Below are 13,938 nucleotides of genomic sequence, written 5' to 3'. Positions count from 1 at the left end.
TGACAGAACAAACATGATGATGCATTGAGAATAAAGAATGTACAAAATCCTGTGATGGGTTTTAGAAGTTTTAAAATGTAAACACAGAAAAAAAATTGGGCTGTTGAATTCATGAAATATACAGTTCATGATTCTTTGAAACAGCATAACCTAAGTAATTAATTTTGAGAAAAGATTCCCTGAAAAATAGGATAAAGTGAAGGAAAGAGAATCTTTGAGCATATTGTTGATTTTTCCTGCAACTACAATACAATTTAATATAAACATAATCAGAAAAAGACAAGGAAGAAAAGCAAAGAGCAATTCTTAGAAAGTGTTTACACTTCCATTATTTGTACTGAATTGATCAAAGAATCAATCCACAATACCATGAGGATGGAAAGCTATTTTCTTGAAGTATTACTTCTGTGCATGGCCGAAAAACATCTGAGTTGTGTTCAAATCAAAAACACAATACCATTGAAAAAAGGCAATTTTTTTCTTGAGAGTTGAGGTTAGAAAAGAAATGCTCATCTGTTCACCCACAAAGATTCTTGGAGACACAATGGCAGGAGTGGGAGCCCAAATTCTTTGTGGGGCTACTGCCAGGCCCAGCACATGAGCSATGTCAGTCCACTCTGCACAAGCCCAAAGGAGCACTGGGGCAGGCAGTGGCAGGCAGGAACTCAAAACAAGGCTCCCAAGAAACATTCACCAGCTTTTGTTTTATGTGGAAGAGACTAAGTTGAATGTAAATAAACATGTTTAACAGATGTGCCTTGTTTACTTGACAAGTAAAGTTGTTTATTGACCGCTTTATCTTCATACCTACTTCATAAAACAAAAGAAGAAAAAAGGAAAAAAGGAAGAAAAATGACAAAAGAAAAGCTGGAATTTAAACTTCCCTGTGCAAATAGTCAAGTATTTTTTCAGAGGCTTACACATATACATGTTACTGTTAAAGTATGTGGAAGCTGACCCAAATTACAAGGATGACTTTCAACAAGGCATGATACTAAATTTTACACAACAGTATTCCAACAAAAGGTAGTAGGCTTACAGAATCAACCAAGCCAAAAATCAGGACAAAAGGATTGACAGCAATCATTTCATAGCCTTGAACACAAAGCTGCCTTCAGTCTAGTTAATGCCAAGTACAACTACAGAAGTGTAAAATTTACCAGATGAMGCATTAAGCCATGAATGAGAGAAGATCAAAACAAGTGTATTATATTGTTCATTTACATTATTTGAAGTACTTAAAATGTGCTCTAGATTTCTATCCTGCAAAGATATTGCCAGCAGAGTTGYTTCACAGTTAATTGAACTGATGAACTGAAACATGTTAAATAACAAAACAGGTTAGGATTGTAAACCTGCTACCTTCACAAGTACCAGAACTTGAAAATAAAATGTCACAATCCCATCCTTAGGTGATCCACACAGAATGAAGGAATAAAGACAAAAGTGACTTTKATGAAAGAATGAAAACCTAAGCACTTGAAACAGTTATTCAAAGAGTTACACAAAAATAMAAAAGTTCTTTTGCAACATTAGATCAACACAGATTTAATTTTAATAAATAGGCGAGGTGAAAAAGAAGAGTAGGATTGAGAAAAGCAGGGCTAAAAGACTTGCAGTGGTCTAATCCATCACTCTGCTTAAAATCATTATTTTTTTACACCTATATCATTCTCCTAACACATTCTCCATGACTGGCAATGATGTATATTCCAAAATATGTTTTATTCTTGTTATRGGTTTACTCACAACAAATAAACAGTAACAGCACTAAATTATTCTAGCCTGCATAGAAATCTAAAAAAATATATATCATTTTCTACATGACCTTTATGAACTTGAAAACTCTGGTTTCCTCTGTAAACTGGTCAAAATCCTTAATTTATTCYCAAAATCCATGGGTGTTTTGCAAAAGGATGACAGATAACAAGTTTCATTATTTATGTAATCTTCACCAACACTTGCATATCTTCAGCAATTTCACAACAGTTAAGTAACATTTATTTATGGAATAATGAGAAACATCTGCAGTCTTACTAAAGAATTCAATGTATGCCATTGATTAATAAAGCCCTTAATAATCCAGTTTCACCTCTGAATGATCCTGAAATAATAACATTGTACCATATAAGGCAGCAWAAGTGGATGTTTCAGATGAGGGAAGCATGGAAAAATTATCCTGTATAGGAAAATAAAATGCATCCAGAAATTGGTGCCAAGGAGTGAAGCTGGGTGGCTTCGCTTACATCCCGGATTTTAAAAACAAGCTATAAATACCCATATACACACACACACACACACACACAAAATATTCTGTCTGCTAGCTACCATAAGTAAAAACCTGGATTTAAATGATACAGTTGTATGCACACTCACTGTCAGTGCTCTGCACCACAGTAAATACCAAAAGAATCACATATTTACCTGAAGTTTGGAAAACCTCATTCAGCAAAGCTTCATTTACCACCACTGAACTGACATTTCCAACAGGATGACACCAGCTCTGATAAATAGTTTGAAGCAGAAGGGTTTGAGCTCTCGTTGCTTGAACTGTCAAATTAGGGAGCTCAAAAATGCATTCTGTTAGTGGCACATGAGCTCGCTTGGTCCTATTTGAAATAATAAAAGAAAAAMAGGAAAATCATTACTTTGGCACATAAAAATAACAATTTGAAAACTTAGTCACAGAATATCAGAGTAAAAGCACTTAGTTTGTAGGTTGGAACTGTGTGCCTATTAGATATCTTCTTGTAAGAGCTGATTCTACTTACACTGAAATTAAACATAAATATCAACTTGTAACATAATTTAAATTTATATCTCCCGAATATGACAGAAAAAARTCATATATTTTTATCTAATTATCTCTTGGTTTTAAAATATTTAACAACAGTGATTCCAAGTGCTCCCACCTAAGAGACCTACTCAAAATTGTGCAGATATTTAAAACACAGAAACCATGTGTTCAAAAACCGAATGTTCCAAATTGTTTTATTTACAAAGCTTACAGTGAATCACTAAATTACATATGGCCAGTGACCAAAAAAACCATATAGTCAACATTCATACATCAAAATACAAACAAGCCCAAAATCCATGTTTTGTTGACAGAGCTCATGAAATAATACCACTATTTTTCAGTGCCTTTTACTTTTTAAGTAGGGAGTAACAACAGGAGGGGACAGGAATCTGGTAGGGCCAAGTAAAGGAGAATTGTTTGGGAAATACATTCCTCAYACATGATCCACCATTACCGAGAATGCTTTACAAGACCTATAGCAAAGTCAGTAATTTACTTTTTCTTCCTAATAGTCACACTATTTACCTGAAATAAAGCAACAGACTTATTTGCTACATTCAACAAAAACTATAAGGGTTCTTTAGCCCTCTCAGTTTGGAGCTTTTTCCTGTAGCATGTTTTCAACATTATCATCCTAATCACCTCCCACTCCATCACTGAAATATACTTTTTCTGCTATTTAGCATTATTTTCTCTTACGTCTCATATGGCAGGAGGGTTGGAACTAGATGATCTTTAAGGTTGCACCAAACCCTAACTATTCTATGATTCTATGACTCCATGAAAYATATTCACTGATGCATGTACTAGCTCATTCTTGAGAACCTCTTCCATTAGAAAATTTTAGGGACATACTTACAGACCCTTAAAAAGAAATAGTAGGTTAATATTCCACTGGAAATCAGAATCTCAAATAAGCAAMGCTGCTAAAGCTGCACACAAAATCCATTGGCCYKGGATAAAAAGAMTACCAAAATGCTCTGGGACTGAAAATGTAAAGACATGCAGACACTCARTGACTCTACAGATCAGCAAAATCAAAATCTTCCAAGGAACTCTCAGAAGCAGCCATAATACACCACATCTCCTATCTGGGTCCAAAAATAACTGCTAGCAGCTGCATGACCGAATGTATGTGAGATAATACTGGCAGTAGAGACTCTGTAGGATGCTCCCTGAATTCAGAAGCAGATCATTCATGATGCTCAAATACTAAAACYTTAACAGCATGAAGTGACACGTAATTCTGGTAATAAGTACCCTTCTTGAACATTCTGCACCTGACTGGGAGAGTGGGCCTTCCCTAAGAKGGTCCTGAAGAGAAAAATACTCCATCACTTCTCAGATCCAGGATCACTATGCTCTWGATGAAGCAGCAGAGTAATAAAATATTCTGCTGCTAACAGTTTTGGCCCTTCATAAGCTGAAGATGGGACTTAAGAAGCATGGTTTGGAAATAAGCATTCTGAACATCTGTACACATCTCTCAATTACTACGATGACAAGGTGGTACAGCTAAAGATAATATCACTTGAATTTAGACTTGGACATACAAGCATTCACCTTTATTCCCAAACAGAGCTCCTCCCTGAATTCCTTGTCAGTACCAGGAAACAGCTAARTGAAAGCCATTTTGTCTGGAAATGTTAGATACCTACCATATAAACAAATAGCCACACCTAAGACTATGGTCTAGAACATTTAAAGGTAAGTCAAAAGAAAACAGCACATGCAGACATAACAGAGATCCATCCATTCTAGATATGAGGATTAAACAAAACGTCTCTGCAGGTCACTGCTTCTGCCCGCTGCTTTAAAGGGACATTACAATACTTCTCAGCTGTGGACGTCTACACCACAGATCAGTGTCAGATAAAGCCCATCCACAATAGTAAAAATAAAAATAGGGAAGAGAAAAACTGATAATTACGAAAGAAGATACTCATTGAAGATTCCCAAAAAATTGATGCAAATGCAGATGAAGGACAAAGAACAAAAACAGATGTTGTAATCTTCTGTAACACCAACCAGTATTCTTTAGAATGAGGCTTTCCAACATCATAAAGCATGGAATCAGGATTATCTGTCACAAAAATGCTGAGAAGAGGGAGGAAACTAACAATAASACTGTCTCTCACTTGCAACTCATATGAAGCCAGTGCCACAATTACGCTGCCAGCTTCAAATGTCATTTGCAGAAAAAAAATATAATTGAGTATTTCTTGTTTATATGGGAGAAACCAGCCTTGTGTCTGGCAGTAGAACTTTCTTTCATATGAATACACACCATGCCCCACAATACCTCCACAAAAAGAACAGTCTACTCTTTGAATAAAGGTATTTATTTCTGAACCTATCTCTAGGTACAGCCTTTGTTTCTAGAAAAATCAAAACTCATTAGAGGCCATTGAAGAAGAGATCTTGTATTAAAGCCTTGTTTGTTTGGATTTTGTTTGTTTTAATAGGAATCACTGACACCAAACAGTGAACTAGAACAAAGAAGTTACCTATGACCTGTTTGGGGTGTGTGAATCTTCCACCTGCCTCATCTGCTGGCAGCCAGGTACAGCTCTTTCTGAAGTGCATGACCAGACCACATTTTAGGCTGATTTCTATCTGCTGCAGGACAGTAGGTCACCCAAAGGGTAGGAAATATCTGCACATAACTCCTGAAGCTCTTCCTAATTCAGTTTGAAGTTCAAACACACTGCAAACCTTTCCTGACAATGCTCTTCTCCCCAAAACTACAAATCATACAAAAGAAGGCATCCAAACACATTTGAAATAAGCGGTGTAAGAAATCCATTTTAAAAAAGTATTTTTTTTAACATCAGAACATTACCTACTCTGAAAATTAGAACTACTTTAAGGAGAGATGAAACAGAAGCTGAAAATAATACCAATATTAAGTCAGGCAAATAGAGACAGATGCTGCCTGGTTAAAAAAAAAAAAAAAAAACAAATAAGAAAACCAAACACCACTAAAGAAAAATACCCAAAAGGAATGAAGAGCCTGGAATATATTCTGTGCATTTCTACCACACAATATGCACAAGAGGACACATAATCACTGTCTTGTGGATACAATTAGATAAAACAYRTGTCCCATTTCAGCTCCTCACATAMACAAACAATGCTCTGTGCAAACCTACACATATGCCTGTAACCACTCACAGAAAAGCTCTGGGTACCATGAAAAGCACAGGTGGAGAGTACAATTCTATGACCTTTTCTGATGTTCATCCCAAGTTAGAACTGGAACTTGTTTTCCTAAAATTTCTCAGAGTTTAAATCCAAGCTTGGTAATTTATCAATTTAAGCAGAATAGGCATGCATAAGTAAAGGAGTATAAAAGGCAATACTGTACYTAGGAAAATCCATTCCTATGAAACAAAATGGTATCCATAATAAATAATTTCTTTTAGAGCTTAAGATTAAACACACAGCTTAACCCATTTYTTTTACACAGAATTGAAGTTGGAAAGCTAGCCATGCATGTTAGGAAAACTTTTGCAGGCATTACCTGGAAAGAATCAGAAACAWCAGAATGTTTCCTGGTATTCCTTTTCTTTTTTTTTTTCAGCCATCTACTGTAATCCTTTATTATTTATCTCATTGAAAGTGCACTGTTACATTTTTCCTTTCTGATATTTTTTCCTTTTGTTATCTTTTCAGGCAACATTTTCTCTATTCTTCCCCTCTTATTTCTGAATACTATTTTGCAGAATTAAAACTTAGCATTTCAGAACAAAGTTTCTGAATATTTCAAAAGATGGGTTYCCTAATGTAAAAATGGGAAGGAACAAAGAAGGTAGAAAACATTTTTCATCAAAATTCACAGGGAACATGATTGTTCAATAAGTCCATCTAAACACATTTTTATTAAGAAAAGAATGTATTTCAGAGGGAAATTCAAGAGCTGTGACAATCACAGCATACAATACAGCAGTGCAAAAGATTTCACTTYAGAAGTCTGACTATTCAACTAATTCATATAACAGCTACTGTACTGACCTATGCTACATTCAAAACTTAAAAGCTTCACATAAAATTGTCCCTTAGGAGTAATAACAGCATATGTTTTTTGACAATATGCAAATTCTACARTTACTGTACTTTAAGAATCCCACAGGAATAAAGTCTTCTGGTCCTTTTCAGATAAATTTAGAGGAATGGGAAGTTGAAAATAAATCCTTTTTTACAGAAAAAAAATCAAGGCAAGGGAAGCATTGTACCATGTGTGCAGCAAATGTTGCTTAAAGCAAAATTTTAACTAGACCCAGTTAATGATGAAAGYACAATTATAATTCAGGATTTATTATAATAGTTTTGAAACACAAATAATGCATTTAAAAGATCTTAAAATGAAAGCTTGCCATCAACCTGCACCTGCTTATATGGAAAATACATCATTAATAAGGTATTAAGCTATATTTAACCAAGTTTTATGACCCAAGAGATATTCAAGTRATCAGTGAAAATACAAGTACAAATAATTTTTTTCAGTAAACCATGTCAGATCTGCGTTTCTATACTGTATCATTAAATTTACATTAAGCAACTTGATATCAAAACTCTTCACCATATTAAAAAAGTTGTGGCACATAGTTTGTGTCTAAAACCACTACTTAAACAGTGTTTTAAAACTGCAACAACAATAGGAATAATTATTTCTCAAGTCTTTACACTCAAGAGGTAAGACGCAGTTCTGAACATATGTTCATTTAACTGAACAGGTTAAAAAACTACCAATTCAAACAGTCTTCTCTAGGGGAAAATAAATCTTAATGTAACTAGCAGGACAGGCTACTCATTAAAGCCAAACTTGGACAAGTTCCAGGATAAATTTAAGGAAATATGAACAAGCAAGTCTTGCTGTGTAGTGGCATGGAGTGAAAATGAATCTGTCCTAATTAAATGATTTTTAAATACATTAAATACAATAAATTTTTGGTTGTACCCAGTTTGCTGACAAACTGTACTACAGACTTGCTGAAATATTTGAATAAATCTGACGTACATTAAAGAAAATAGTTTTCTTTGTTTTTGAACAAAAACATGAATTGRTCCTTATTATGCAGCACACATAGGCACCAACATAACCAATCCATGTAAGTTCACAGGCCTGTTATGAAATATTTTCAGTTTGTAGACTTTAGGAAAAGCAACTCATTCTTGTAAAATCAACACCTCAGAGTGATTGAAAGAATATAGTGGTGAACAGCTGGGTCCAGAGGTTTATACAGAGTCCCCAACTGCAAAGCTGGAACCTGCAAAATGTTTGAAAAAATTTGATTTTTGTTATTACTCATATCCTGTACAGTAAAATACGATTAGTTCATTTTTTCCAAAATAACAAAACCAGTAACCTGCTACTAGAACCTAGCAACTGAGCCTTAGAAGAACCTGAATGTAATTCAAATGCCCAAATAATTTCAGTCACCATTTGCTCACCTTTCCTCTTAGGCAACGAAAAAGTGTATGCTGGGTTTATATGACATGAACAAAGGCTTCATCTACATACCTACAACAAATCTGTATTTGTACTTAATCTGAGGTTTCATATCAACTTTTTTTTAAAAGAAAATTTTGATCCCTTTGCTTAGCATTTAATTAACTACTAGTATTGTGCAGAAAGCAATGTCTAACTACTTAATGACAGATATCAAACCTCTGAAAGGAACATGTGAGAATGGAACTGGAACTATTATTGTTTGAAATGCAAAACTGAAGTCACTGTTACCCACAAAAAACCCCAAACACAGCACATGTCCACATATACTCACACAATTTTCAGTCTTCAGAGAGCAACATACAATTATTCATGCTAGAGCATCAAGGTAATTACTTCTAAAAAAACCCCAAACAATTAAACTTGCTTTAGAACACCTCATTCAAAAACATCTCCAAGACTGATGTCAAAATTTCTGCTCTTCTACAGACTTCACTAAAGGCTGCCTGGTATCTTACAGCAACTCTTACATAGGAGAATTTTCAGGAGCTGCAACTGCCTTGACCTTATTTGTAGGAAACACAGTTAATCATACAATTTATTACGGGGAGAAAACAATGAACTTCAAGGTTAACCACATGTTTCTTTTTTCAGTAAACCTAAACATTAAATTAGTATTTATGAAAATCTTAGAWATGGGATTAGCAGAGAAGAATGCCATCATTTTAAAACAAACTTCTGTACAGGTTTTTTAACATCAGTTCAGAAATATAAATTTTCAGTGATGAAAAAACTTCKGAAAAGTGTTCAGTCATATGCGAACTTCAGAAAGATCCTCAAGGATTTCCTTGAAACAATTGTGAAAACAAAACAGCATAGGCAGAGTAYGAACTTTAATGTGGCTTAGGAAATGAAAAGAAGCTATCCATTCTCAATCCTCAGGAAGGTGTGTGTTTTAATGGAACCATAAATTTCAGCTTTATACAGCAAAGCAAAATGAATGCATATTACAAGAAAAAAAAATCATAAAATTTAAAAATATCTAAAAGGAAGAAACCTTTAAAAAAAGAAAAATCCCTTTTAAGCAAAGGATGCACTACTCTGGACATATATGTTAGATGGTCCAAACTTGGGTTTACTCATTTTATTCATTTTGTCCCATGTGGACATTAAAAGTTATGAACATTAGATTAAAAATTATGATTGCTACATACAAATAGCTCTGCTTGGTAAAGCAGCAAGGAAGTGAGAAACAGTGACCTGCATTGTAACCTGCTATGAGACACCATGAGAAAGAAAYGTGCAAGAAAAAACAAACACCTTGAATGTGATGGCAGGAAAGTCCTAATTTCCTGCAATGTAATTTGAGCCCTACTAAGCATCAGATGAATATTTTTACTGGTGGATTAAATGTTTCAGAAAGCAGGCAACAAAGCAGTCTACGATCACTTCTAGCTAGGTCATTSCCTATATGCCTCAAAATGCAACAGATCTGACCTAAGGGACTAACTGTTGATACCAACAAGTGATTGGAGGTTTTTAGTCTTATTTCTGGGCACATGACAAACTCAGGTGGCTGCTGAAATTGTGAAATGCAAGAACATGTTAAACCTGCAGCTGCATTAGAGAAACATATTTAGGAYGTTTAGATTAAATTCATCTTCCTGACTCATCAATGGGACAGATGCTAGGGGTCTGAACTCCCATCAAATTGCAAGTGGACATCAGTTACTAATTGCTATTTCTTTCTTTGCAAACTCTTTTGCTAAGCACTAGTTAAGACTTGTTTCCAGAAAGGATCATTAAAGAGRTATGAGCAATCTATAAAAGAATAAAATTACAAGTTCCCTGCTCTGAGGAGATAACAAGCTGACCTCAGTCTTTATGTATTTAAGTCGTTTGATGTGTGCAAACCATATATATTATGCATAAAGTTACATTTTTAAAGAACTGCATGTTCAGAACCCCACAAGGTGTGAGGTGAAAATCTGAAAAAAAAGGAGTAAGAAACTTTCCTCATGGAATGTCCTCAATACTAATTCAGGACTTTAAAAAATAGCTTACACTTTAAACATCCAGTCTTCTTTTACTTCTGCAAGAAGGTCTAGCTTTTTTGCCTGGATCTAGGAATCTTCCCATTGTTGTTGGTGGGTAATAGTGAGAACAAGGGAAGGGATATGGCATTTAGCTGTAATATGTTCAAAAAGATCCAAATACAAGCACCATGAGAAAAATCAGTATTCATTATAGCAGTCAAAAATCAAAATGCATTACAAGCAAAAAAAAAGCCAGAAACAACTCTRGAAAGAAGCAGGGACTTTCAATAGAGAAACACGGGCTTAATGAAGGTAGTACCAAGGGAATCAATCATGTGAAGAGAACTTTTACACCTACATTTAAATTGTGCCTTGCATCTTTTTGTGAGAAAGTGATCCTACCTGAAAAAGCAGCAATGCTAAACTAAATGCCATCATTATCATTTATCTTGTAGGTAAATGTTAGTTTCGTGTGGGGGACAAGAAGGAATCAGCTGAAGCTTGCTGATGCTAAAACTAAACAGCTGCAGAYGACCCAAACCAGCAGAGGTGACCAGGTAAAAGTTGCCAGTGGTCATAAACCCCCAAACCACAAAGATCTGAGTTTATTAAAACAAAGCAAGCATTACTCTATTTTATAATTTTTATAAATCCAGTACCACTGCCTTGGATACTACAGTGTATCCAATCTGAGTAACCACTGGGGTGGTACAGGGTTTGGGGAACTGGCTTCCCACACTGCAGGCTGCTTTACTGTCTGGGGAARTAACCCCATCCTCTCCCTTTGCCTCTCCTCCTTCCCCCTTCACACAATCCCAGAAGCAGCAGAAACAGCCATTAAATCAATCCTCTAAATCTGCCACACAGAACCATTTGGTTGCCATTAGCAGGTAAAACAGGGAGCCAGAAGGGCTCAAACATGCTGGTGCTCAGTGAAGAAAACTGCACTGACAAACCCAGTTCAAAGGTCTTATTGAGAACTAACACAGTTTCAAATTCCTTRCTAAAGATTTAAGAGCTGAACACAACCCCAACCTCAAGTAAACACTAACAACTGATCTCAGTAAAAGAATTTGTCCAGAAAGGTAAGCAGGTAATGATTTGGGGGCTTCTGTGAATTTTTCTACTATGAAGTTTTGGGTGCTGTTTATTTTCTTTCATAAATAGATAAAATCCTTTGGTGGAAAAAAGGGACACATTTACACTGAGAGAAAAAAGGTTACTTGAAATTCTGACAAATTTTGTATACCTAGACAGAGAAGTAAGAATRTGCATGTTTGCATGAGCAAGACAAWATTAGTATTTGAACAAAATTATTGCCCTAAATGGAGATGCCACAAACAAAATACACAAGACTAAAAGAAATAAAGACATACTTCTGTGTTCATGGGCAACTGCTGAATTTTGTCAAATCCAGAAAGGTAAATCACAATGGCTGGGGTTGGAARRGAGATCCTTTAAATCCAACATCACTGCTAAATAAAAGGACTTAACTGCACTCTTTGYTTTACAGTACCTCAAAAGCCAATTCCACCATCCTTTRAGAGAGAAGTTTCAGCATCAAAAAGAAGTTGTTGGAAACAGGGAAGCATGTTTTGTTTTTCTGATTACCAGAAAAGCCTTTAATATAGTAAGGATGGATCAAGGGTGTCTTACACAGCAAGGACATGAATGGACAAGGTGTGCTAATGGTTCACATGTATACACTGCATAACTACAGAAAGAGTATAAAGACTTTAAAATTATTATTTTGTGGCCTCATTAAGTACCAACCTCAAAAGAATTTTAAAGGCTATCAAAAGCTATTTTAAGCAAAACCTTAAATCTCAGTAAATGTGCTAGACTTTGTACTTCAAAGACTACAATTATTGTTTAATCTAAATTTACCATCTTCAAGTACTGACTCCAGCATTAATTTACACCATTCATTTTTTAAAAATAATACAAACTTAGAAGCAGAGTCTATGGATATAGTTCTYCTGTGTTGAGTTTTGATCTATTCATTGTGTCTCATAACATGTACTTAATTATTTAAAAACTCCATAAGCCCTGGTGAGTCTTCAAAACAATCAAAATTATCACATACACAGATAATGAAGAAAAGATACTGTCAGTAAAACACATCAGAAAGGTATTTTCTTGCATTATACATATGCACAGCCAAATCCAACATGCATGCATAATCAAAGTTACACAAATACTTTCAGGGCAACAGACCAAGCCAGTGACATAAAAGTCCTATTTCCATTTGCTCATTTAAAATACAAAAGTCATATCCTTGACTCTGTCATTCTCCATGGACAGTTCTTCATTACCAAATACTGAAATCATATTTACCAAATGTTTCCCTCTGCTAAATTTACATTTTGGAATCAGCCATTAAACTCAAAGAAAAAAAGCAGTTAAACATCAGCAAAGAAAAAAAAAACATATTGGCTTCTGTTTAAAACAGCATACGTTTTGTAATGGAAAAAAACCCCCGATCAATTGAAAAATGAATCCACAATTTTCTGAGCTAACATAATGCTTCCCATTTCTTGCACTGATATTAAAAGTATCTGCAACAGACTTATCCAAATCTGGTAAATAGGTTTTGTTCTCATAGTTTAGTGTTTAAGAGCTTCGTATCCCACCTGAGCCAGACTTGACTTGTGCTCTTTTTTGTTGTTTGTTCAAGTGCCCCTCTAATGCTCTCATCCAAAACATGCTAAAAAATCTAGTTCAGAAAMTGGTGCTGTTTAGAATATTAAAACATAATGAAAATCAGACAATCTTTATCAAATATGCAGGCTCAAATGGAGGTCCAAATGGTCACATGTATTCAATACAATATCTGTTCCTCAGTATGCACACCTGACAGGTTACTTTAACTTCCTTTAAAAGGCATTGCTAAAGAAATAACAATAAAAAATATAAACCTATAAACAAGTAGAATAAAGGYGCCTGAAAAAAAAATGCTGAGAATGCATATTGTTTGTGTGTAATGAAATAAACACTTAGCTTAGAACCAAAGAAGCCCTSATCTGTGAGAGGGACTATTCCTACGGAAAAGAAACAGCATCTCTGGGTCTCAAAGAGAACAAACATGAGGAGAACACAGCAAACAAACAATACTGGACACAGGACAGTATGTTTCTTCCACCTAGAGGTGAGCACAGACACAGTAAACATGCTGAGGTATTATGGACAGCTGAACATCCACGTGTACCTTTATTTTGACTCAACCCAAATATAAATACAGCTTTCTTTTTAATAAACTGTTTTCAGTTACCCTTTATCACGGTTATCAGCTTCAACTGAGTCCCATTAAAATGCTTGTAAGAGTAGGTGCATAATTTAAGAYTGGTTTCTGGTAGTTCACTTAAGGTAGAAGTGATGCCTACCAGTTGAGAGTGAAGTGTACAGTCAAAGAAGGATGTGCTGCAGCTTGGCCAGCAATGTCACAATGCTCCATGAGCATAATGAAGGCAACTATAAAACGATAAACAAATCAGCAATTCTATATACCTTAATCAATAAGGATATAGTTTATACAAGAATCCTTTTTTCTTCAAGCTATTGTATTTAGTGACTACAAATCCTTCACACAGTGCTTTGAACCCCAGCAACTCCCAGGGCATAGCCTTAAAAAGAWGATGCAAAGAAAAAGG

The 13,938-nt window shown here is 35.1% G+C and overlaps 1 protein-coding gene across 8 annotated transcripts in view; it reads right to left on the bottom strand.

Moving 5' to 3' along the window:
- The window catches only part of VPS13B (vacuolar protein sorting 13 homolog B), a 423,643-nt gene that overhangs the window by 327,659 nt on the left and 82,046 nt on the right, over nt 1–13,938 (bottom strand). For all 8 annotated transcript variants that reach the window (XM_057366267.1, XM_057366269.1, XM_057366268.1 and 5 more), the window contains exon 17: nt 2,425–2,609. In XM_057366267.1, coding sequence (XP_057222250.1) covers nt 2,425–2,609 — 185 coding nt within the window. The remainder of the gene's footprint in view (nt 1–2,424; nt 2,610–13,938) is intronic.

The sequence above is a fragment of the Malurus melanocephalus genome, unplaced genomic scaffold (genome assembly GCF_030028575.1).
Source record: "Malurus melanocephalus ecotype Western Australia unplaced genomic scaffold, MMel_1.1 scaffold_62, whole genome shotgun sequence".
NCBI classification, from domain to species: Eukaryota; Metazoa; Chordata; class Aves; order Passeriformes; family Maluridae; genus Malurus; species Malurus melanocephalus.
Note: the sequence above shows the minus strand (reverse complement) of the source record. Positions and strands in the feature narration are given on the sequence as shown.